The 26,803-nt window shown below is 46.1% G+C and overlaps 1 protein-coding gene across 4 annotated transcripts in view; it reads left to right on the top strand.

Moving 5' to 3' along the window:
* LOC147620932 (E3 ubiquitin-protein ligase) overlaps window positions 1-25,527 on the top strand; it is a 30,107-nt gene extending 4,580 nt beyond the window's left edge. Inside the window, exons 1-5 of one of the 4 annotated variants that reach the window (XM_086825209.1) lie at window positions 10,324-10,818; window positions 24,614-24,684; window positions 24,818-24,923; window positions 25,011-25,146; window positions 25,333-25,527. In XM_086825209.1, the coding sequence (XP_086681335.1) occupies window positions 10,712-10,818; window positions 24,614-24,684; window positions 24,818-24,923; window positions 25,011-25,146; window positions 25,333-25,371 (459 nt within the window). In that variant the 5' untranslated portion in view covers window positions 10,324-10,711 and the 3' untranslated portion in view covers window positions 25,372-25,527. Of the gene's footprint in view, window positions 1-10,323; window positions 10,819-24,613; window positions 24,685-24,817; window positions 24,924-25,010; window positions 25,147-25,225 lie in introns of those variants that run through there. The other 3 variants (XM_086825206.1, XM_086825207.1, XM_086825208.1) reach the window with 3 other exon arrangements.
* The last annotated feature ends 1,276 nt before the right edge of the window (window positions 25,528-26,803 follow it).

Here is a 26,803-nt window from a genome sequence, read left to right as displayed (position 1 = left end):
ATGTCAGTGGGCTCACACTAGAGTCCTTCTCTTGGGGATCCATCCACATAGATGCAAAAGGCATAAACTCTTGTTGGCGGCTCACACCAGAGTCCTTTCTGGGGATCCATCCACATACATGCAAAAGGCATGTGCCATGCCATGATCGGTGTGAGAATCCTTTCCTGCAAAGCTGCCAAAACAAGCACATGTTCACACAAGCTAGGGAAGCTCAACCAGCGCACTGTTGTCCAAGACAGCCCTGCATGTCTTTGACCAGCCATACAGGCGCATAATACTTGCCATATTAGGCTTCAAAACAACTCATAGTCTAGAATCAGATAGTCCATGTTACTGATGAATAATTCATAGTTTTGTAACCGCATATGCGACATATTCTAGCATCCCATACCACTAGAATACTCCCCATATGAGATCCTTGTACAGGTGACAATTCTAGCATCCCATACTGCTAGGAGCCTCTGTAATATGCGGAAGCTTCGGAGAAGGATCGGTACTTCAAAACTCAGAAATCAGCACTCTTTTCGTGACGGAATTAACGCACAAACTGAAAGGAGATGTGCAGAAAATAGAGAGAGAAGGGGGAGATGGAGAGGACACAGTATTGGGTCCCAATTACCCTCTGTAGGGCCCCCACCACGGATGGTGTATTTGCTTTATTAGAATGATGTAAATCTGAAAACAAATACAGAAACTTGACCTTTTCTTGGCTGGAGAATCCTGCCCTTGACCTTCAGTCCTTCACCCCTTTGCGTTAGCAACTTCTTGGCTGTCCTGGCCCCTTTTTGCTTAAGCACTTGGTGAATTATGAGATGCTTTCATTGATTCTTGGCTGGAGTATTTATACTCCCCCTTTCATCCAGTCGGCCAGCTTTATTAAAGCCCCACGACTAGGTCTTTAGAAATAAAATGTTTTCACATGCAATATTGTGCTTTCACACTAGGCAGCCTGCTGGCCACTCTGCGCATGCCTGCTGGACAGTGCCAGACTGCTGGGCACTCTGCGCATGGGTGTGGGACTGCCCCCTACACCTGGCCGACCTGCTGGGTAGGGTTTCTAACCCTGTCGGCTGCCTGTCCAGAAGCACTAGGGCTGGCCGACAGCCCTTCCAGCCCATGCCATGGCTGGTGGGCACAGCCTGCGCCCTCCTGGCCCCTTGGGGGTGGTTCTACACCTCCCCCATGCCCACACTACAAGTGCAAACCTTCGCACTGGGATAGCCCTATGGGCTGGCCCCATCTCTACATGCAAACCTACATGCCCACAGAGGTCTGGCATCCAGTTGCAAACTAGATACACAGAACATCTGACATCATTCCAGAGGGAGACTCACAGCGCGGACTGGCACTGTTTCATGTGCAGGACAGTGCACACATGACCTTGGACTCATGTGCAGGACAATGCACACCTGACCTCGGACGACTGAGATGGATCCCTGGCTGACTCGTCCTGGACTGGGCTCACATGGGACCAGTTCACCATCCCAGGTCTTGCACCTTCTGTACAGAAATGTCTACGTGGCATCCAAGTGCGGGATGCACGTGACATCCCCTTCTGCTTAACTTGACGGAAGCTGCATAGCCTCCAAATAATCCGTCAATAATGCCGGATAGTCTTCGAAAAATTCTTTGTCGAGCCATACCGCTTCATGAGTTCCTCGGTCCTGAAACTTCGTGAGGAACTGTCGTAGTCTTCGGCCTGAGCCATGCTTGAAACGGTGCAGAAGGATCTGTTCTGGAACCATTACTTCTGCTTCATCAATAATGTCTGGTTCCGCTTCGTCTTTGACCTCTGAAGGGGGTGGACCTGCATATGGCTTTAACCAACTGACATGAAATACATCGTGCATAGTCCAACTCGGAGGTAGCTTTAACTGCATAGACACCTCATTAATCCTTTTCCGGATGGGAAATGGTCCGAAGCTCCTGAAAGACAACTTTGGGCATCACTTGCCCATCTGCTTCAATCTTTGCTTCATAGTCCGAAGATACACCCAATCCCCTTCCGAAAACTTCATGTCCCTTCGGTCTTTATTGGCGTGTCGAGTGTAGGCCTCTTGCACTTTAGCTAATCTGTCTTTAACAGACTCTAGGATCTCCTGGTAAGACTCCGTCACTCTGTTCGCCTCCGGTACTGAAGACGAAGTCCTGGTTAACAACGACTGGAAAGGCCTTCCAAACGCTGCCTCATATGGAGTCCTGCCAATAGCTGAAGAAAAAGAGTCTTTCAAAACAGCTTGAACTAAAGGCAAAAACGATTCCCACTTACCTTGCTGATCGTGGACATAACACTTCAGCACATCAAAGGCCAACTGGTTGTATATCTCTGTCTGGCCATCTGTTTGTGGGTGGAATGCACTGGAAAAATTCAACTTAGTACCAAAATTATCAAACAATGCCCTCCAAAAATGACTGGTAAACTTGGCATCTCGGTCTGACACTATGGTCCTAGGAATCCCGCCAATCGGGTACCAATGCCGAATGAATAGCTGGGCAACATCCTCGGCGGTCACATTGGCCCTGCAAGGAATAAGTATAACAAATTTGCTGAACCTATCAACAATAGTTAAACACTGTGTATTACGCTTACTCGGACTGGGAGGCAGATTTGTAGAAAAGCCAACCATCGCGTATCAGAAAATGGCATGGTCCTGTGGCATCCAATGCCTGTTCCCACTGTGTACCGAATTCCTCGGAATCCGCGTACGTGTGCTTCATGTCTTCTAGTCCTGTACCAACAAGGTCAAGTCTAGTGGTCTGGATCGCAGATACTTGTCCCTTCCTGCTCAAAGCATCGGCCACTGGATTGGCCTTTCCTGGAAGGTACTCAATCATGCCACCGAACTGCTGGAATATCTGACTCCAGCGGTGTTGTCAATCACTCCACTGTGCACTTGGCATCGTCTGAACCCAGCGCAATGCCTGATGGTCAGTGCGAACCTCGAAGTCACGGCCATACAGGAAATGTTTCCAATGTTTCAAGGCCTGTATAACTGCTAGGAGTTCACGATCATAGACTGAGTAGTTCTTTTCGGCGGGCAGTAACTTACGAGACATGTAAGCTACTGGATGACCATTGTGTTGCAATACATCTCCAATTGCGATGTTACTCGCATCGGTGATCACTTGAAATGGTTCGTCCCACGAGGCAAGGACTAAACAAGGCGCTTCTGACAAAGCCACCTTGAGGTTTTGGAATGCCTCCAACGCTCGTGGAGTCATTCGAATCTTTTGCCTTCTTGTTTTCACTCCCTTTAGCAGATCGGTGAGGTCTGCCGAGAGATCAGAAAACTTGTCAATGTGGGTGGAATATGCTTGGCATATACCCACAAATGATCTAATGTCATAAGCGGTCTGAGGTACTTCCCAGTTAACAATCTCGGCTACTTTAGCCGGATCAAGTCGAATGCCTTCAGCACTAATTATATATCCCAAGTAATGTACGTGGAACGGATAAAATTCTGACTTCTTTTCATTGACATAGAGCTCGTTGCTTTCCAGCAACTTAAGGACTTTCTCCACATCAAAAATACGCATCATCATGCGGTTAAATGTAGCTGGGGCGTTCGTCAATCCAAATGGCATAACCACAAATTCATAGTGGGCCTGTTCTGGACGGAAGGCTGTCTTGGGGATGTCCCCCTCTACAATCCGTACTTGGTGGTACCCACTCTTTAAATCCAGTTTGGAAAACACCTTAGCTCCATTCAGCCTCTCGAGAATATAGTCAATTCGAGGCATCGGGAATCTGCTCTTGATAGTCAGCTTGTTGAGTGCATGATAATCGACACACAACCGAGAAGACCCATCTTTCTTCTTGACAAACAAGATCAGTGCTGCAAATGGCGACACGCTGGGGCGGATGAAGCCAGCTTGCAACAATTCTTGGAGTTGGCGGTCCAACTCAGATTCCATTGCCTTAGAAAGGCGATACGGAAACTTGCTCGGGGGTTCCGAGCCTGGGAGGAGGTCAATCTTGTGATCCTCTGGTCTGGACGGGGGGAGCTGGGGAGGGAGACTATCCCGAAGAAAAATCTTCTGGAACTTTTCATGGAGAATCGAGTACTTCTCGGAAGCACTGGCCACCGTCTGGGCTGTCTGGATGTAAATCATCGCACACTGTGCGCCTTTCCTGACTGCTCGCTTAGCCTGCAAGTGGCTTATGAGCGGAAAGTTTGGAATACCTGGCTCACACTTAATGGTCACGGGGGTGTTTGACACATTCCGATCGATCTGGAACGTGTGCTTGTCCCACTTGACATCTGGAAGAAACTTGTGAAACCACTGGATACCCAAAATTATGTCTGCTCCTACAAGAGGGGCAACCATAAAGTCACGCACAAACTCTATGCCTTGAATCACTAACTTAGCACCTAGAGCTTCATACTTGACGCTCGTTGTCATGCCTGTGCTAAAACCCTCAACTTGTTTGTCCACCGGAGTCAGCTCGAAACGGGCACGCCTAGCGGCCTGTTCCGTGATCACATCCTCTGTGCTGCCGCTGTCAAACAAGACAACGACTCTCTGGCCACCTATGTAGCCAAAGGACTTGAGCAATTCGTTGCGCTCATACTCCTGGTCATGGGCGCCCTTCTGCTTATCTTCGAGCTCCTGGCTAATAATTGCTCCAACTGAAGCACTGGGGGTTGAAGAACTAGGGGTAGCCGCTGGGGTCTGGGTGGGAGCTGTGCTCACCACGGAAGTTGTGGAGGCGGCGGCAGCCTTTGGAGGCTTCTTCGGACAATCCCGAGAAGTATGTCCTTTTGTCTGACAAAAGAAACATCTACCCTCCTTCTTGTACTGAGAAAGCTCCTCAGCACTCAACTTTCCACTTGTCTTGCCTGCCTCTGCTTTTTGGTCTGGAGTAAGCTTAGACGCATTGTTCGAGTTCTTGGAGCCAGAGGCTCCCGGGCTCTGTCCTAGGGAAGACCCCGTCTGGTTCTGGCTTTTGCCCCCCGAGGCGTTAGCCTTGGGAGAAGCCGGCTGGGAAGTCTTGGGCTTGCCACCATTGTGTTTCATTTCTGCACTCTGCGCAAGCGAGAGTGCGTCCTCAAAGGTGGCTGGCCTAAACATACGCACCTCCCATTAGATTTGCGTGTTCAGGCCATACAAAAACTGCCCTTTCTTGTCCATATCAGATAAGCCTAATTGCAGACACAAGGTCGAAATTTTATTGGCAAACTGAAGGACTGGTTGCGCATTCTGACGCGCTCCCCTGAACTCGTCTTCGAGTCGCTCAAGATAGTGGGGCGGTAGAAACCGCTGCATAAGGTCGCGGACGAACTCGTCCCACCCATAAGCTGCCATACCTGCTCTGGTGTTGGCATGAGCCCACTGAGTCCACCAAGGAATGGCCTCACCTTCCAAGTACCAACTAGCTAAGATCACTTTGTCAATATCTGTTTTCCTAACTGCGGCAAAGTAAGCTTCAAATTGACGTGACCATGAATAAAGAGTAGTGGGATCGAGTTTACCATTATACTTACTGAAATTCATTTTCTCGAGAAAATGATTCCACGGCACCGCCGGTGTCAATCTGGCGTCCAAAGCTCTGAGGTAACGCTCGTGTTCCACTCGTCGCATGGCGTCGTCTTCTCGTTGTCGAATCTCCAATGCACGCATCTGCATCTCAAGCAAGGAGCTTGGCTGCGGTTGTGACCCCGTGAGAGGGTCCTTGTGACAAGGATCTGGTATCTGGGATACAGAAGGAGAGGGAGGAGGAGATGAAAAACGCGACGCTGGAGAGCGAGAACGCTCCTCCAGAGCCAAAATCCGTGCCTTCTGCTCATCCAACTTGGTTGTCTGGTCTGCGATTGCTCGCATCATCTGCTGGAACATGTCTGTGACACTCAAGCCGGGTGCCCTAGCTGGGCTGCCTGGTGCAGTCTGGTCCCATGGTTCTGGTTCTCTCTCGTCGCCGAAACTCGCCATAGCGGGAAAATGCAATTCCTTTCCGGAACGCAATCTGACCATCCACTATCTGTGTGGGAGACTTCCGGAGGCTTCCGGAGGCTAAAAACCAACCGTCCTTCGAGGGACAGGAGTCACTCCGAAAGGGGTAGTCCACCGGCGTCTAAAAACCAACCACTCGAGCGAAAAAATTTTCTGGTTTTCTTTGCTGAATCTTTGTCCTTGAAGTGAGCTCTGATACCACTGTAATATGCGGAAGCTTCGGAGAAGGATCGGTACTTCAAAACTCAGAAATCAGCACTCTTTTCGCGACGGAAGTAACGCACAAACTGAAAGGAGATGTGCAGAAAATAGAGAGAGATGGGGGAGATGGAGAGGACACAGTATTGGGTCCCAATTACCCTCTGTAGGGCCCCCACCACGGATGGTGTATTTGCTTTATTAGAATGATGTAAATCTGAAAACAAATACAGAAACTTGACCTTTTCTTGGCTGGAGAATCCTGCCCTTGACCTTCAGTCCTTCACCCCTTTGCGCTAGCAACTTCTTGGCTGTCCTGGCCCCTTTTTGCTTAAGCACTTGGTGAATTATGAGATGCTTTCATTGATTCTTGGCTGGAGTATTTATACTCCCCCTTTCATCCAGTCGGCCAGCTTTATTAAAGCCCCACGACTAGGTCTTTAGAAATAAAATGTTTTCACATGCAATATTGTGCTTTCACACTAGGCAGCCTGCTGGCCACTCTGCGCATGCCTGCTGGACAGTGCCAGACTGCTGGGCACTCTGCGCATGGGTGTGGGACTGCCCCCTACACCTGGCCGACCTGCTGGGTAGGGTTTCTAACCCTGTCGGCTGCCTGTCCAGAAGCACTAGGGCTGGCCGACAGCCCTTCCAGCCCATGCCATGGCTGGTGGGCACAGCCTGGGCCCTCCTGGCCCCTTGGGGGTGGTTCTACACCTCCCCCATGCCCACACTACAAGTGTAAACCTTCGCACTGGGATAGCCCTATGGGCTGGCCCCATCTCTACATGCAAACCTACATGCCCACAGAGGTCTGGCATCCAGTTGCAAACTCGATACACAGAACATCTGACATCATTCCAGAGGGAGACTCACAACGCGGACTGGCACTGTTTCATGTGCAGGACAGTGCACACCTGACCTTGGACTCATGTGCAGGACAATGCACACCTGACCTCGGACGACTGAGATGGATCCCTGGCTGACTCGTCCCGGACTGGGCTCACATGGGACCAGTTCACCATCCCAGGTCTTGCACCTTCTGTACAGAAATGTCTACGTGGCATCCAAGTGCGGGATGCACGTGACAGCCTCCAATATACAAGACCAAAACCATAAACTATTCATCAAAACAATAGAGAAGCCTTTTCTAGAATCAAGAATGGTTTCCAAAGAAAATGCCTTTCAGGAAAATAACTTTCCTGAACATGAGAAACACTCGCCACTTGCATTAGCAAGGGAGTTTAACATGTACAAAATTCCAAATATTGGCAAAAGAAAAGCATTAAACATAAATACTTATCTCGATAAAAAGTTTATTGCCAATATATTTATGTACAATCAAAATTTCTGGGACGAAATCCCATAAATATTGCAGTAAAATACCAAAATTCATAGCACTCAAAATAGTGTCTAGATCTCCTCCGAAACTTCGCTCTCCTATACATCATGTCCAGGTGGCATCCAAGTGCAAGATGCACGTGACGGGGGCTAAAAAATGGCATTTTTCCCCACTTGCAGCCATGACCATCAGGCCGACTAGCCAACCATCAAGGAAGGAGGAAATCCCATTCTTTATAACTCATTCTTACCTTCCTAGCTCAACAGCAAACGTAGCACAAAGCGGCCTGATGGACAGAAATTAGCAGCGTTCAAACAGTCAGACGGGACCAAACAGAAGAAGACTAAGGGGATGGAAGGAGATAAACAAAACTAGACATAGTTCTTTGACAAGTTCCCTGTTTGGTACTTGTGAGAGCATAAATGAGATTTCAAGTGAAAATTCAGTCGTATCTATATCTGCAGCAATCGACTGCAGATATCTGCAATCGACTGCACTCCCTCTGGCCATACAGTTGTCTGGTGGCGATTTCTGAGCGCTGGCCGTACAGTGCATGTTCTCCCTCACTGCTGTGTGCTGGTTGTTTGCAGACGACGGCAGCTAATCTATCTTCTCTTTTGGGTACTGGCCATACAGAGGTGACCATACAGCTGCCAGTATCTTTACTCTATTCTGGCTGTGTTTGGAGCTGAATTTGCTGTCATGAGACAGGTTTTTTGGACAGTTTCAGGGCTGATTTGCCTTTGTATCTATATAGATATTTGCGCAAGAGTGTTTGTGGAAGATTTGTGGAGAATCCAGTGCAAGTTGCACCCACACCTTGGTCTGTTGTAATAGTTTATTCATTGAATAAAGAAGTTCCTATGGGGGGCCGACTGTTCCGGCTCAATACTGTGTTGTATAGGACAAGTACAAACCTCAATCCAAACACCAAGCATTTTGTGAGCCATTGTCACATGCATCATGCATGTGAGTGCCAAGTGGACAAGCTTCCTACTTACAACCGCCTTCTAGGCAAAGTGTGTAATGCGGGGGATTAAGAAAGCCCTAATGTCCACATGGCAATCTGCAGGGCTCTTGTCAACTAGGTGACCTTGGTGTTTTCTTAGTCACATTGGTGGCACACAGCTGCGAGTCAAACCGGTCTCTCATCTAGTCACACTAGGTAGAGAGAGAAGACAACTAACTAGTCACACTAGCAAATTCCAATCACATTGCAGATGGGGAATACTAGTCACTAGTGACTGTAGCAGAGTCCCCATCGAGGAATACTAGTCTAACTAGCAGAGTCCCGACACACTAGAGACTATAGTGAAAGCAGTACTAGTGACACTCACTAAAAAGACAATGGCTAGTCAACTAGCTTTCATTATATCCCAAAGAAGAGCTTTTGAGAACAATTGATGCACTCACATCAAAGCTAATCATGCGTAGGGAGCCAAATGGTGACGTCTCCCACCCAAGGTTGCATCTGTACACATGTACCTTATGAAAAGGTGCGTTCTAGTGTACGGTACGGTATTGTACGGTACAATACGGATCCGTACGTGGCAATTTTTTTTCAAATTAGCCTTTGGCCCAAGATCCTCCCATAGCTACCAATTTTTCATTGCCCGTAGGCGCTTATTTATCCACTAGGCGATGCCGCCGAGGAAGCACTAAGGGGGGTTTTGAACCCAAGACCTCTTGGTCCTAGGCAAACACCTTCACCAATTGAGCTATCACCTCATTGGCCGTACGTGGTAGTTTTTAAAAACATTTTGGGTCAAAAAAAAACCCTAGGCCAGCCGTCGTCACTGATTTTAGGCGTGTCCACAAGCTGGGGACACCCAAGCAGGTGAGGATACATGCACTTTCTTGTTTAACTTATGTGTGTGTTTTATCGCATGATACGCACATACTTTTGGTACTAACAACTTAGCAGTGACAGATGATGATGATGCGGTGCCAACCCAGCTGCGGTCATCGCCATTGCAGAGCCAAAGTATGATAGCTAAGGAAACATGTTGACAGATGGAGATCTTGAATCTTCAGCTTCTTCATCATCTGTTGGTGATGAAATGGATTGATCATTGAGCGCTCTGCAATGAGCAGTGATATTGACACTAGTGACTAGAACTGTAGGTGGTGACGAAGAAACCTCTTTTCCTTGTGGAAGACAACCTGATCAGGCTACAAAATCTCTTCTACCTCTTCCACCTCTGGTTGATTCTCCACAAGTGGCTTAGGCCCCACATACTTGCATAGGAGGCCAACATGAAAGGCATTATGGACTTGTGTCCCAACTATTGATCCATGTCCTCGGCACCTATTGGGCTGCCAAAGAAGCCCCAATCCAGTCATACTCTACCATGCACTTTGTCACCATTTTACTCCCTAAGCATGATTAGATATGATGTGAGTGCATAAATTGTCTTCTTTGGGACATAACGAAAGCTAGTGTGACTTGTCATTGTTTATTTTTAGTAAGTGTGACTGGTATTGCTTTCACTCTAGTGTGACTAGAGTCGGAGATCTAGTGTGGCTAAGTATTCCTTAGGGGCTCTTCTAGTGTGACTAGTATTTGGGATTCAGAGTCTCATGTGGGTGTCCCCGTGTGTGTGTGAACCCCTGTTTGCATGTCCGTATGTGTGTGTGAACAGCCTCTAAAAGGGTTATTATTCTAGTTGTGTGAACACACTCTTATAAATGGATAAGATAAGTGTGCCATGTGGCATACACTTATTAAAGTGTGATATTTGTATGGCTCAAAAGATAAGGCTTAAAAGCGTTGTACTTGGTGAGTGGACATCACTTCTATTGTAATACTCTCCTTGCTCGCTCTCTCTCTCTCTCTCTCTCTCTCTCTCTCTCTTCATATACACACCATGGATGCAAACCCTAGATCTCCTATTGGTATGCGAGCTCGCCATCGACCTGCTGCTGGCACGCTTTGTCCGGCACACCCGTTGTTGATGCCGACAAGCCTGCCAAGCCTTGCGTGACAGTCTCGTAGACCTTCGCCTCTTACCTCCTACCCAACACTGCTGCGTATGACCAGTGCCACTTGTGCAGCCCCTTGCACCTACCTCTGTCGCTGCCCTGCACCGCCTCCCTTGTCTTGTGCAGCCTGTGAGAGCCACCTTTGCTAGCGCCTACCCTGCATTGTCCTTTGCAGCTGCCGCCTCAGCCACCACTTTCTCTGTTGCCATCATCTTCGCACATCTGCTCCACTTGTACATGTGGATCCACGTCAACACCTGGCCTCAACATGTCATCAGCACTCCTTTGCCTCCTCCGCCACCGTTGCCCTCCGTCACCGCTGTCATCATCCACAACAGCCACTGGTACTTGCAAAGACTTATCAACAAAAATTAGGACTTTTCAGGAATCTAGTAAAATTGATCAAGTTAGAGCTTATACACATATTTTTGGGGATTTTCAAAAATTGAGTCCTCTGCATCAAATTAAGACTTAAACAATATCCAAAATTTGGGGCTTTTCCAAATTGGAGCCTCTTACTTCAAATTGAAGCCATTCTGGGTCCTCTGCCTTGACCCCCAAGCCTAGAAATGATTGCCCAAGCGTCAACCGCTTGGCAACGCTGACGCAAAAGGAGTAACAACTGGGTCACCCCATTTCGGTTATTGTATGGAAACTATGTATTCCATGGGCTTGTTGACAAGATATAACAATGCATTGTGATCCATAAATAATATAATTTTTTTGTTAGCTTAAAGATAGTGCCTGTACTTATTCACCACATAAAACATGGCCCCAATGTTTCTCTTTCTATGGTTGTTCAATTCATCTCAGCTTTATTGAGTTGCCTACTACTAGCAAAACAAAGAGGGTAGTCCAACTTGTGTTCCCCTAGTGTTTGCCGGCACACACCTAATGGCAAAATTTGACGCATCAATATGCACATGGAAGGTTATGTCCCTGTTTGGGGGTATTAAGATAGGTGCACTTACCAAGGCCTTCTTAAGCTCATCGATCCATTTAAAGATTAATAGTGTCTATATAATGGGCTTGCAATCTCTGCATGGAATATAATAAACCTTCTATAGTACTCAACATATCCGATAAATATTTGCACTCCCTTAAAATTAGTAGGTGGAATATCCGTGGAGATACCATTTTTAGACACAGATTGTTCCAATATAACCCTATGCTTTACCAAATTGGCATTTCAATGAATGAAGGATATTTGATATGATCGACAATGTACCGGAAGGAATGGGTTGAGAGAGGGGTTTCTGATTGGGAATATAAGAGATGTCCTTGGTGGTTGGACTATCTAATTTGTATTACGTGTGAATGTTTGAGTCATGGGTTCTCTGCCCAGGTGGTCCCCCAAAATTGATTGTAATAAACATTGTGTGAGTGTGTTAGTCTTTCATATGTGTTCCATTTTTGTAATAAGCCTTGAATCTTATAAAAGGCTCCATCATTTTGTGTCATAGCCTGCTTAAAGCAAGGGGGGATGTTTTGGTGAGCTAATGTAGGCTATCATTTGTTGGTCAAGTTCTTATATCAGGCTCAACATGAGAGTATGGGTGTTGGTGCCATTGTCTCCCTGAAAGCAAACCTTGGTCTCTGATTCTTTCACAAAGACCATGCTTTGGTGAGCCCTTGAGCCATGTTGGTACAGTCTAGAGGCCAACTCATTATGACTTTTGAAGGTTTTCTCAAGCATCTACACCTTCGCTCCGAAGGAGGGTTTGTAAGGTCTCCACAGACCTAGAACCGAAACTCGAACGAGGTTTCATACACTTGACATTGCCGTACGCATCGCATGACCGCGATGGATTGTGGCTAACGACTCACCACCCAAGCGTAGGTTCAGTGCCTTGAACCACCCCCGAGCCTGAGGTCTAATTTTCGCAAGCCTTGGTAACGTTTGCCCCAACCTAGTGTCCCATATCACTAGGCCAAACCACCCACCTTGTAGTGCCATGGCAACGTGATGCTTCCCGAGGCCACCGCATGACTACTTGACCTCTTATGTCTAATAAGTGAACCCAAGGTTACATATATAGTAATAACTTGGCCTTTATTTATTAGCCTTTTTGCTTTATTTATAGTGTCACATACAGAAGCTTTGGGAGTCTTATTTCAGCCCTAAACACCATCTTGGAACAACCTGATGCAAAACGCAAGCAAGAGAGGTGGAGAGAGAGAGAGAGAGAGAGAGAGAGAGAGAGAGCTGAGTTTCAGTATTTTCATATAGTACAAAAAAGGTGTACATGTCTTGGCAAGCCTTTGGCTGCCCCTCAAAAGGTGGAAAGCACCTAATATGTGCCTAGTCTAATGACTCAACCCGTGAAGAACTGAATGATCATCAAGGAGCCAAGTGATTGCTATTTATAGGCCTGGAAAACACTTGTGGGTTGGTCGACTTGTTGTCGGCCAACCCCCCCTGGACAAATCCCCTACTTGCTGCAACAACCGACACAGATATGCCTCCATAAATGTTGGCCGAGAGCTTCCTAGGCGATTCCATAGTCTTCCTGTGAATGCCTAGCTGTTGTAGCTCTAGAGTCTGGTTCCAAAACTAGTTCTTTATCTCCTGCCCTTCAGGAAATAGCCCTAGGAATGAGCATGCACATGACATCCCCCTCTGCTAAACTTGATGATGGGATTCCCACTTGTGTTCTTGGATGATTGTCATCATCCCTTTGTCTCTTCGTGGATTCCCAAACTTGTCATCCTTCCCTTCATGGCAACCTTTTCACTGGAAACCTTGCTTGGTCTCCCAATCCAACTCCAAATTTGTTGAAGATCCATGCGTCTGTGTAACACACGGAAGCTCTGGGGGTCTTCTTTCAACCCTAAACACCACTGAGAACATGCTGATGCAAAACGCAGACTGAAAGAGAGAGTAGAGAGAGAGAGAGAGAGAGAGAGAGAGAGAGAGAGAGATGCTGGAAATTCAGTATATTTCATATAGTACAAAAAGGTACTCTTCTACAGCCTTAGGCTGCCTTGCTAAAAAGGTGGTAAACACCAAAATCTACTCCTAGTACTTGACCCATTCCATAAAGGAATGAATACTTAACACAATGAGCAAACTGCCTATTTATAGGCTCTTGGACATAATGAGAATTGGCCGACTGCTGGTCGGCCAACAGTCTTGGTACTTATTCCATAAAATGCAGCGTTTTCTGATCTGGTCTAGCCCGCCTCTGATTTGGTCCAGCCGACCACCTTTGCAAGTAGCCGACAGCACAACCAAATCCTTCCATGCCCTGTTGCAAGTCCACCCTTGACCTTGTGCCCCAAATCCTAACTCTAAGGATCTTTTTCTTGGCTGCCCCTTCTGAATTAGCTCTGGGAGTGTCCATGGCATTTCATGCACATGACATCCCCCTCTGCTAAACTTGATGACGGGATTCCAACCTGTTCTTGGATGACTGTCATCAGCCCAATCTTTTCTTGAAGTCCCTCTGTCATCCATCCATCTCTGGCAAACCCTTTTCTCTGAAAACAAGGCCCAGTCTCCAAAACCACTCCGACTCTGAATAAAATCTATGCATTTGTTCCCTCCAGTCCCCAATCCATTCTTGCCCTGACTTTGAACACTATCTTGGTCTTCATTCCTGAGAAATGAGTGTGGCACTCTCACATCACCCCTTCGAGGATAATCCTCCCTTAGGACCGTTGCCCCTGAACCTATCTGGCTCACAGGATTGCCATCCCCTTTGGCTTTGTGGAACACCACCAACAAATCTTCTGGGAGCTCTTCCCGATTCTGTGTTCCTGCCTTGGGCTTCGTACCCGTGTACTTTCCTATACCTTGGACCTGTACACCATCATATGGGACTGAATTAGTGTTTAGCTTTGCTGAGCCTGATGCTCTGATACCAATGTAACACGCGGAAGCTCTGGGGGTCTTCTTTTAGCCCTAAACACCATTGAGAACATGCTGATGCAAAACGCAGACATAAAGAGAGAGTAGAGAGAGAGAGAGAAATGCTGGAAATTCAATATATTTCATATAGTACAAAAAGGTACTCTTCTACAGCCTTAGGCTGCCTTGCTAAAAAGGTGGTAAACACCAAAATCTACTCCTAGTACTTGACCCATTCCATAAAGGAATGAATACTTAACACAATGAGCAAACTGCCTATTTATAGGCTCTTGGACACAATGAGAACTGGCGGACTGTTGGTCGGCCAGCAGTCGTGGTACTTATTTCATAAAAATGCAGCGTTTTTTGATCTGGTCCAGCCCGCCTCGATCTGGTTCAGCCGACCACCTTTGCAAGCAGCCGACAGCACAACCAAATCCTTCCATGCCCTGCTGCAAGTCCACCCTCAACCTTGTGCCCCAAATCCTAACTCTAAGGATCTTTTTCTTGGCTGCCCCTTCTGGATTAGCTCTGGGAGTGTCCATGGCATTTCATGCACATGACAATCTGTTCCATCTTGTCCCCTAGCCCTTCATGGCCTATCCCTAAACACATTCTTTGGTCTTCTTTTCCTGACTATTGAGTCTGGCACTCTCACTCCACACCTTGGAGGATTATCCTCCCTCGGAACCGTTTCTTGAAAGCCTTTCCTGTATGCCCCAAGGGGCACTTGACTCACAAGACTGCCATTCTCCTTAGGTTTTGTGGAACACCACCAACTAACCTCCGGGGAACTTCTCCCATGTCTTGTGTTACTCTTCTTGGACTGTGCACCTTCATCTGGGACTGAATCAGTGTTTAGCCTTGCGGAGCTTGATGCTCTAATACCAATGTCACAGATGCTCTGATACCAATGTTACATGCGGAAGCTCTAGGAGTCTTCTTTCAGCCCTAAACACCATCGTGGAACAACCTAGCAAGCAAGAGAGATGGAGAGAAGAGAGAGAGAGAGAGAGAGAGCTAAGTTTCAGTATATTCATATAGTACAAAAAGGTGTACATGTCTTGGCAAGCCTTTGGCTGCCCCTCAAAAGGTGAAAAACACATAATCTATGCCTAGTCTAATGACTTAGCCCATGAAAGACTGAATGATCATCAAGGAGCCAAGCGATTGCTATTTATAGGCCTGGAAAACACTTGTAGACTGGCTGACCTGCTATTAGCCAGTCCCCTAGACAAATCCCCCAGTTACTGCAGTCGACACAGATATGCCTTCATAATGCTGAGCATGCGCATGTCTTGCACGTGACATATAATAAGCTTTTAGCCATTATTAGCCCTAGGCTATTAATTATAAGATCTTAGCCAATCTAACCTCTTTTTGCTAGCACCCTTAGCCCATGTGTCAACCCTCTAGGTCCCTATGCCATAGCTAAGCTTTAACCCTAATCCTAGGTTAGCACACGTCCCTAGCCCTAATCCTAGGCTTGTCGGGACATAACATACTTCCCCCCTTATGGCCAATTCACGTCCTTGTGAATGCATAAGGAGACAAGCATATGTAAGCGAATCCTCGGATCCAGACATATGTCCATAGCATCTATTGCCTCTTACCCAGCCTAGTGTGAGACTCCTCTTGTAGACCTTGCTACAAAGTTCCAATTGCTTACTGTCAATCCATCTCTCATCCAAGAGATAGGACATCCAGTCTTGAAGTGCAATAAGCTCTACCATAACACCCCTAGCACAGACCCATAGCACAACTCAATTGTCATACCAAATGGCATCCTGCATTAGTTTCGGCAAAAACTAGTCCGGTTAATGCACAAACAAGTCCTAGTGCCATGTACTTCCAGCACAATATTCCAACCACAAGATCTTCCCTGTCCAATCCTCATCTAAGATTGAACGGAGATTGTGTTTTCACACTTAACCAATAATTACTCACATCTAAGCATAAAACTCCCCATTAACTTTAGTGTATGCTCCATGTCCTCGAACAACTTGAAGATGACATACGGTTTCTAGCTACTTTTCACCCCACCAAACGGGAATGAACTTAAGGTTACTAAAGGTCCACGCGATCCCATTAATAGAGATCTTGGAAGGACAATGGTTACAACGTATTCCACCCCTAACATGTCCATGGGTTACACCCCATCGAACAAGTGCAAAGTCCATATGACTCCAAAGTCTTGGAATAAAAAATAACCCTGCAGAACTCTACCCACCCTGGAGTATCAAACGGTTCAATGTCAACTGGTCTACAAATTCAGTCTAACACCGAGAAGTTCCAAACTTCTCCTCTCTCATGTACAATTTTGAGGTTGCCTCATGCATCAATATCGTTTGACCATCATGAGAGTGTGTTATGAATCATAAAACTTGTCACCCTAGGAGTGATATGCCAATGCTCGGACAACCAAGAAAGTCCCTTATCTTGTTGTCATTCAAAGACGCATTGCTTCTGATAGTTACAAGAGGTTAACTATGCCAAAACATATACTATCCCAAACAAGAAACTGGCGAAGCCTTGGGAGATCCTACGTGGGCATACACTCTGGTGTCCATACGACGAGAGCACACCCCACATAAAACCTCCGTTAAGCATAATGATAGGTGGAATGACCAACTTTGCCTCCTACAACCTAGCCTTGAAGCAACTGAGTTTCCCTCTAAACACCAACGTCAAACCTTATGTCATGTGCATGACATGCTCATGTACATTATCAGGGCTAATCCAGAAGGGGCAGCCAGAAAAAGACCATTAGAGCTAGGACTTGGAGCACAAGATACAGAAGTGGCTAGTGTGGACTTGAGGAGCAAGACTTGGAGGACTTAGAGGGCTCAGTAGGCTGCAAGAAAAGTGAAGTCGCCTGTACCAGAAGAGGTCGGCTGCAGTAGGCGCTTCAGTCCATGGAGAGGCGCAGCCCGACGAGCGTTTTATGGAATTCAAGCCAAGTCGGCTGGTCCGACAGCAGTCGGCCAGCTCCTCCAATGTTCAAGAAGACTATATAAGGCATTGAGTGCTCATTGGTAGAGTGATTCACTCCCATAAGGGGTGGGTCCTTAGGGTCCTTAGTCTAGGATAGATTTGGGTGTATACCACCTTTTGTATGAAGGCAGCCTAGGGCTGCAGAATTAGGTACCTTTTTGTACCATATGAGATATACTGATTTTCCAGCCATATCTCTCTCTCTCTCTCTCTCTCTACTCTCTCTTCATGTCTGCGTTTTGCATCAGCATGTTTTCCAGTAGTGTTTAGGGCTGAAAGAAGATCCCCAGAGCTTCCACGTGTTACACCTTAAGTCAACTTGAGGGTCAATCTAGTCCATGCAAAGTCAAGGATGAAAGATACCACCGTGTAAGGTCTCCACGGACTACACCAAAGGATTATTTGACCTACAACCGAAACCCTAACGAGGTTTCATAGACCCGACATCGTCGTACACATCGCATGACCGCGATGGATTGTAGCTAGTGACTCACCATCCACCCATAGATTGAGTGCCTCGCACCACTCCCAAGCCGGAGGTCTATTTACTGCAAGCCTGCTTGGTACCGATGGCCCCAATCTAGCATCCTATACCACTAGGCCGTGTGAGGGCAAAAGGATGAAAGGACTAGATGTACGAGAGATCAGAACAAAACAACACAGCATGAAATGGGTGAGTGCGTGTATATATGATGGTGAGTGAAAATATGTACAAGAGGCTCTTTGATGTGAGGAGACTCTGAGTAAAAGACCAATGTAGAAGCAAAGATGATGTTGGAGCTAAAGCACGGTCAGTCACATGCATTCTACACTGTAGTGCATGGTGACAAGATGGCTCATCATCAGTGCAACACTGTACAATAGTAGAATCCTTTAGGATTTGATATTTGTCGTATGCCATGACCCCATTGTAATCCTCAGTCTAGGATATGTCAGGCATGAGCTACGCAGGTCATTCCTCAGTCTTAGAGAGTGAGTTAGTCAGTGAAGTCCCTTAACCCACTTGGAGAGAATCATTCATGCATATAGAGTCAATAGAAGCCTTAGGGTCTGCATAGTTCATGGTTGCATTTTGCATAACATTCATCCCATATGCACATAAGACCACATAGACCATGGCAGAAGCATCAGAATATTATTCAGCATTATTCTACATTTTTACCATATTTTCTAGCACTTTATTATCATTATTTCAGCATTTATCGCATATTATCCAATCGTGTAGCATTTATAATGCAGACGACCAGCTCTGTGGCCAGCCGACCAGCATCAAACCCATATAAATAGCATCGCTTACTGCATTCCGTATCATTCATTCATCATCCCAATCAAGCGTTTCATCCTTCAGCACAAGGAGCATCAATGATTGAGCATTCAGCCATACATCATCAAAACGCAGCACCTTCAGCATTCAGCCACTTACGTACCTTGCATGGGAGTTGGTGCATTTGCCTACAGGCAAGAAGGTTTTGCCATGCAAGTGGGTTTATAGGCTCAAAGTTGCACCTGATGCAAAGCCAAGATACAAAGCCAGGTTAGTGGCTAAGGGCTTCAAGCAGGAATATGGTGTGGACTTTGATGAGATCTTCTCTCCAGTGGTCATAATGACCACACTTAGAGCTGTATTTGCTTTGGTTGCTCATGATGATCTGGATTTGATTCAGATGGATGTGAAGAGTGCTTTTCTTCACGGTGATCTCCATGAGGATATATATGCAACAGCGAGAGGGTAATGCAGTGAATGGAATGGAGAAGCTTGTATGCAAGCTGAAAAAGAGTCTTTATGGGCTCAAACAGGCACCAAGGGAATGGTATCATAAATTTGATACATTCATGAAATCCCAGGATTTCAGGAGGAGTGACATAGATCACTGCTTATACACCAAGAAAGCTTTGGATGGTAGTCTATTGATCCTCATCTTGTATGTTGATGATATGTTGATTGCCGGGAAATCTCGTAAAGAGATGGATGCCTTGAAGAAGAGGCTGCATCAGACCTTTGATATGAAGGATTTGGGTGATGCAAATCACATTTTGGGTATGCGGATACTTCGGGACAGAAATCAGCATGTGTTGTATTTGTCTCAGAAGGAATACATTGGCAAAGTTTTGCAGAGGTTCAATATGGAGGGGGGGAAGAAGACTAGTACTCCTTTGCCTCCATATGTGAAACTCAGTGCTATGGACAGCCCACAGTCGGATAGTGACAGGGCTGATATGGCCAAGATTCCGTATGCTTTAGCTTGTGGCAGTCTCATGTATGCCATGGTTGCTACCAGGCCGGACATTGCATTTGAAGTGGGAGTGGTTATTAGATACATGGCCAACCCTGGCAAGAAGCATTGGGAAGCAGTGAAAGGTGTCATGAGATACCTGAAGGGCACACAGGATATGTGCATCTGCTTTGGCAAACAGGATGCATTAGCGCATGGTTACACGGATTCGGATTATGCCGGTCATCCAGATAATCGGAAGTCTACTACCGGTTATGTGTTTACATTCACAGGAGGTGTTGTGTCATGGATATCCAGGATGCAGAAGTGCATTGCCTTATCTACTACAGAGGCCGAGTATATTGCAGCCACAGATTGCAGCCACAGAGGCTTGCAAGGAGGCATTATGGCTATCTCGGTTAGTGGTTGATTTGGGTTTTATAGGGGATATTCCATTGTTGCATTGTGACAGTCAGAGTGCCATCCAGTTGGCAAAGAACCCTGTCTTTCATGCAAAGATGAAGCATGTGGATGTGAAGTATCACTTCATCAGAGAGGTGATAGAGGACAAGCTGATTCAGCTTGTCAAGATTCATACGGATGACAACCCGACTGATCTGTTGACAAAGAGTTTGCCTCCAGAGCGGTTTGCTCATTGCAGACACTTGATGGGCATTGGATGAGGCCAGTTTCAGCCTTGATATGGCCTTGTATATTATCATGTACATGCTGATTATTTTCTTTTCCTTCACTTAAGGACACATTGCCTTTAAGTGGGAGGTTGTTGGGGTAAAGGCACCCTTATAGTGTGTACAAGCCCATAAGTTTTATAGTACATAGTACACTTAGTACATTAAAAGTACTAAGTGCACTATGTGCACTAGAGCAAATATACATGTGTGATAGGGGAGTCACACACTCATACTTTGTGAGTTGACTTATCCCCACATGTCTCTCTCTCTCTCTCTCTCTCTCTCTCTCCCTTTTTCTCTGTGTGTGTCTCCCACATGAAATCCTAACTGTTTCAGCTGAGCTTCTTTAGCTCCTTCAGAGGTACCCACGAAGCAGTTTGGCTAGACGAAGAGCATGCACTCTGCACTGTAGTGCATGGTGACAAGATGGCTCATTATCAATGCAACATTGTACAGCAGTAGAATCCTTTAGGATTTGATATTTGTCGTACGCCGTGACCCCATTGTAATCCTCAGTCCAAGATATGTCAGGCACGAGCTACGTAGGTCATTCCTCAGTCTTAGAGAGTCAGTCAGTTAGTGAAGTCCCTTAACCCACTTGGAGAGAATCATTCATGCATATAGAGTCAGTAGAAGCCTTAGGGTCTGCATCAGTTCATGGTTGCATTTTGCATAACATTCATCTCATATGCACATAAGACCACATAGACCATGGCAGAAGCATCAGAATATTATTCAGCATTATTCTACATTTTTACCATATTTTCTAGCATTTTATTATCATTATTTCAGCATTTATTGCATATTATCCAGTCGTGCAGCATTTATGATGCAGTCGGCCAGCTCTGTAGCCAGCCGACCAGCATCAAACCCATATAAATAGCATCGCTTGCTGCATTCCATATCATTCAGTCATCATCCCAATCAAGCTTTTCATCCTTCAGCACAAGGAGCATCGATGATTGAGCATTCAGCCATACATCATCAAAATGCAGCACCTTCAGCAATCAGCCACTTAAGTACCTTGCGTTTTTAGCATTCATACAATTTTCAGCATTCACTCACATCATCGTTTTGCTACAGCCCTACCGGTGAAGGTAAAACGCATTCATACATTCATTTTCAGCATACATTCACAGCCTAGGACAGTCCCAATCAGCCCCTTCTCTCAGCCTCAGATTTGCAGCCTTCTTACGTTCCATTGGAAGAGTGCATAGGCTTGAGATCGGTCATCATTGGTGCTTCTACAGCCGTGTACAATTTATCCCGACAATTGGTCTTTTAGAGGTCTTGCATTTGGCTTATCTACAATCCAAAGTCAGTCCCTTGGTCATTCTCTTCAAAGATAATAAAGCAAATACTCCTAGCAATAGGAGGGGGCCCTTCAATGGGTAATTTGGGACCCAATAAGGTATATAGATCTATATCTCTCTCTCTCTCTCTCTCATCTCTTAAAGTTTGAAGTGCTAAAAGTGGATTGCTAAAGACTCGCGAAACTCAGGATCAAGAAGGTGGTGTGAGACTGTGTGTGACAGGATCCTGCATTACGCATTATTTTGCTAAGGCTCGCGTCAATGTGAGGCAAAGGCACGCCGTGAGGTGGTCGGTGTTGAAGGCTTGTGTCGGTGGATGTAGAGGCACTCTAAGGTGGTAGTGGGCAGCGGAATGTGAAGTGATGCAAACTCTGGTGACAAGGGTGCTGCGGTACTACGTAAGGGGTGATGAAGAGCAGAGAGGGCTGCTGCACTAAGTGATGCAGGCTTTGGTGACGATGGTGCTGCAATACTTGAGTGGTGGTGAGAAGTAGAGAGGGCTGTTGTCCTGAGTGGTGCAAGTGGTGCAAGCTTTGGCGACAAGGGTGCTGCAATACTTGAGTGAGAGGTGAGGAGCAAAGAGGGCTGCCATCCCGAGTGGTGTCGATGGTGAAGATAAGCAGAGAGAGCTGCCGTCCTGATGATGTGAGATAGTGAGCAGCGAAGGCTGCTGTCCCAAGATAAACTGTAGAAGAAAAACGATGATGTAATGTAGGAGAGAGTGGGCTGTTGTCCTAAGGTAAACTGTAGAAAAAACGATGATGTACTCTATGTAGCAGAGAGGGCCAGTGTCCCCATGAACTGAAGATAAAACGCTGGTGTGCACTGTGTAGCAGTGAGGGTTGTTGTCCCCATGAACTGAAGATAAAACACTGGTGTGCATTGTGTAGTAGAGAGGGTTGCTGTCCCCATAAATTGAAGATAAAATGCTTCAAGCTTCCAAGCTTTCTTAGCTTATCTGTATACTTTGAGTGCCCATCATACGGTTGCCGAAATCGAACAAAGTGAAGAAGGCCTCACCACTGACTTCAATCCCAATAGCTTCACCTAAAGTTCGACAAGAATGGAAACCCAAGCAACACTAAGCAAGTCACTCAACCACTCTTGTGCATTCAGCACCTACGCAAGAGCTTCTGTGTTCAAGCAACCCCAATGGTAACCAACCAGCAGTCTTACCTACCACCTCAACAACATTTGATCCAAAAATTCAAGAATCGATTCCCACGTCTGCAACGGAGACTTATGAGCGCATCAAAGACAAACTCACAATGCTCTTTTCACCCCTTTGGATGTGAAGTACAAGTGCAGAAGCTGCGCGAGCTGTTCAGTCCAGCAAAAGGACAGTCGGCCAGTAGTAAGACCTAAAAAACATAAATAAAACCTAATAAATCCAGAAAAAATCCCCTTTTTAGGGCTGGATAAAATGGCATTTTCACACAGGCCGGACCACCCACCTTGGCAGCTCAATGGGTCACATATATAGTAATAACCTAGCTATTATTGGCCCTTGCTTTATTAGCTTTCTTGCTTTATTTATAAGCTTTTAGCCATTATTAAGTCCTAGGCTATTAATCATAAGCTTCTAGCCAATCTAGACCTCTTTTTGCTAGCACCCTATGTAAATTCCAAAGAGGGTCGGAGATAGTGGGCATCCTTGTTTCACCCTGATGGTGCTAGAGACCTCCTTAGATAGTCCTCCTGGGCATCTCACCCTGCTAGTAACTGACTCATGTAAGGCAATGATAGCCCATATCATGTCAGATGGGACCCCGAGATGTTGTAAGCGTTGTAGGAGATGGGCCCGAGTTACTGTTTCAAAAGCTTTGCAGAAGTCCACAAAGCAGTAGTATAGTCAGCGACCATCTACCTTGGCCTGCTCAATGATAGCCCGAAGCGTGAATATGTGATCTAGCATGGAGAAGGGCCTCCTGAATATTGCCTGCCCTGGTGCCTTGTATCCTCTCTCTTTGCCAATGTGCTAAGCTCAGACTCAAGTATAGATCCATAGAGCATGGCCGATCGTGATGGTTTTGTAGTTATTAGGGTCCATGGGGTCTCTCGCCTTATGGATAGGCGCAATAATGTGTGATGACTAGCTGGGGGGAAAGCCCTTTGAGAGGGCTCTATTTACAAAATGGGCTAGGAGGGGTGCCAGGGTGTTGTCTGCATACGAGAGGTGCTCAGCCTAAGCCCCTTGTGATCATGTGATTGGCCGTTTTGAAGCCTGCATATAGCCTTCACCACCATGTCCCCTATGAAGAAGGTGGATGTGGTGGGACGTGTGTGAGGTGGATGTGGGAGGGGGGGTTGGTGGGGTATGTGGTATAATGGTTGTGCATATGAGTGCCAAATGTGTGGGTCTGTGATGGGGGTGGGTAAGCATCGTTCTCGGATCCACCAAGCCTCATCAGAATTCCCGCCCAAGAAGAGTTGGTGTAAGTCCTCGTGTTGTTTATGACAATGTGCTTGTTTCTTGCGGCGAGCAAGGTACTGGTTAATCCGTTCAGCTTCACGCTTCTGGATTTGTGCAGGCAAAAGACGTGCACGTGTGATACAGCATTCATTGTCGTACCAACAATTCTAAGGCATGGTATTTGTGCGGGCTTTGGTGGTGGACCAGCGGGGATGTGGAAAACTGTCGATGGTGGATGTGTGGATGATTGTTGTGAGCTGTGAGGTGAGGGTGGTGAGGGGCGCAGATGGGTGTGCATCCAAGAGACGATGGTAGAGCTGATCTGCATTGATAAGATCACAATCATGGGACAAATGGATCTGGGTGTAGTGTGAGATGGGCGGTGCCTTTGGAGAGAGAAGAAGAAGAAGAGAGAGAGTGATCCCTTCGGAGAGCCAGATGCCCCCACCCCTAGGGATCCCAACCTTCTACTGGTCAAGTGCAGATCCAGGACATACTCTGGCACCGTAGAGAGGCCTCACCACAGGAGGGTGACATCATCACAGCTCCGCGCTCTATTATGGAGGAGGATGGTACTATTATTGGATGAGCTCTGTGCTCTATTAGACACATCATAAATTTTAATTATAGTTCGTAACTCTTTTATGATGTGTTTGGTTGTCAGGGGTACAGAGCCAAAACAACTTGCTTTTTCAGCGGCTCTGGGCATCACCTTGGGAGTTTTTCCTATTTGTGGTAGGTGGGTTGGTGAATGAGCTGAGAACTTCAGAAGTTTTTTGTGAATTGTTTCCTCAAATTGCATGCAGACTAGTGTGCCTAGTGTTGCTCATGTATGCATCCTACCATTTGTTGTGTTCTATGTTCTCAGGGGTTACGGTGTTCCTTTGTGGAGTAGCCATTGCTATTCTCGGGTCTAGGTGTAATACGGCCACCCTCATGCTAGCAAATTTCATTGCAACACCTGTGGAGCTCAGGTGAGTTTACTACGATCTCCCAACTTGCCTTCATCATGGTAAACACACCAAAATCATAATCTAACATTGATCTGTCGATGGTGGTAGCTTGATAGTACCTTTCCTGCGCTTTGGTGAGTGGATCATCAACAGCCACATGCATTTTGAGCTGACGTCGGATGCGTTTAAGAAGATTATTACTGGTTCCGCTAGCCGAGATTTGCTGTATGGAGTCCTTCACGTGGTAAGTTAATGGTTGCATTTTGTGCCGCTCTTCTGCACTTTTGGTATAAATCAGCGCTTGACCCCACCAACGGCAACAGGTCCTTGGATGGGTTGTTATTGCACCTGTAATACTTGGTGCTCTTTATGTTCTCTTGGTTCCTATATTCCGCTGGTCTACTCAGAAGTTCGCTGCTGATCACCGTAGGCAAGTCCCAAGTCAGAGAGCTGCTATCAGGCTTGGTGAAATGTCACCCAAAAAAGCGGCGGTCGCGTGAGCCTGTTGCCTGAAGCATTAATATAGCATGTTATCTCATCCCTGCTTGGATTTCCTTCTTCTCCAAAATTTTTGTACAAACTTTTTCTAATATAACAGGGCTCGTAGTATATGGCCCTGCAACTATGGTACTTGCTTCCCTGTACTTGAAGCACTTGCTTTCTGTTGGTACACCTTCCAGAGGAGGTCGGTTCCTGTAACCTAAGGATATGGTGTCTTTGAGTAATTCCCACTACATAAGCATGTGTTTATTTGGAAGTGTGCCAAACCTTTCCAAGCTCTCTCCATATCATCTTCGAGTATCAGGTCTAGTTAACCAATATGGCTATGTATGCCTCAAGTAAGAGTTATGCAAAAGTGAGCTAGTGGGTGCTTGGCCTCTGCCATAAGTGTGGAGATCCTTAACATCCCTGGTACCAAAGGTAAACTACCCATGTGTTCAAGGTCAAGTTGATAAAGATGATGCTCCATCTAGTCTTTGTTAAGAGCCTTTGTGAAGATGCCTACACAAATATTTGTTATGGCAAAGTATACCAATAGTCTCAACCTTTCTAAATATGCTTAGCTCACACAAATGATACTAAATCTCAGAGTGTTTTATTCAAGTATAAAGCAAATGGTTTCAAGAAACTGCTATGTAATTCCTATTGTCACATTAACATACTTGGGGATAGTTTTAGATTGCTTCCGTATCCTATAGAATACTCCCTAGCATGGTGACTAGCCTCTATTATTGAGAGTGCAAATTGTGGACTGATCCAAGGTGCGTCTTGAACCAAGTGCAAAAATGATGCCATGTTACTAGCATCTGCCGATGTCCAAATTACCCGCCCAAAATAAGTTACAAAATCCACATAGGACTTTGCTGGCAGTTTATTTGATGTTGCACTCCTTAAGTACCTCGCATGTGTCAGTACTGGCATACCTTCTTTCTAACAATTCATGTGCAGATTAACACAACAAAATTGGTATGTGGCCTTGTATTATCTATCAACAAGACTAGACTTCCAACCATTGTCGTGTCCCATCCACATACTCTAAAGTGTCATATTAACATAGAGCTTTAGGTCAACCTCCATTGTGGTAACCAGTACCTTGCATTTCGCCATACCAAATGTGTTTAGTATCTCCCTTGCATATACTTCTGCTAAGATATGAAAGTATTTCTTGGCTATTGAAATCTGAGGTGATGCACGTTGTGTGAGATCTTAATGCCCTAAATTCAAAGCTCATTTGTTTAGACATTGGTGCATGTAAGTTGGAAAGAGAAGGTAAAAACGGTTCTAAAGATTCTTGATTTAAGTAATGGTGCAAACACAATTATGTGATAACTACATGGGTTGCCCAATTGGGTGGTATCGGTGGCTTGCTTGGAGTCAATTGGAGATGATGCTTGAAGATG

This window comes from Cibotium barometz, chromosome 31, assembly GCF_041138505.1.
Source record: "Cibotium barometz isolate CiBa-2024 chromosome 31, ASM4113850v1, whole genome shotgun sequence".
In the NCBI taxonomy this organism is placed as follows: domain Eukaryota; kingdom Viridiplantae; phylum Streptophyta; class Polypodiopsida; order Cyatheales; family Cibotiaceae; genus Cibotium; species Cibotium barometz.
The sequence above is the reverse complement of the archived record's forward strand: the minus strand, read 5'-3'. Positions and strand labels throughout refer to the sequence as shown.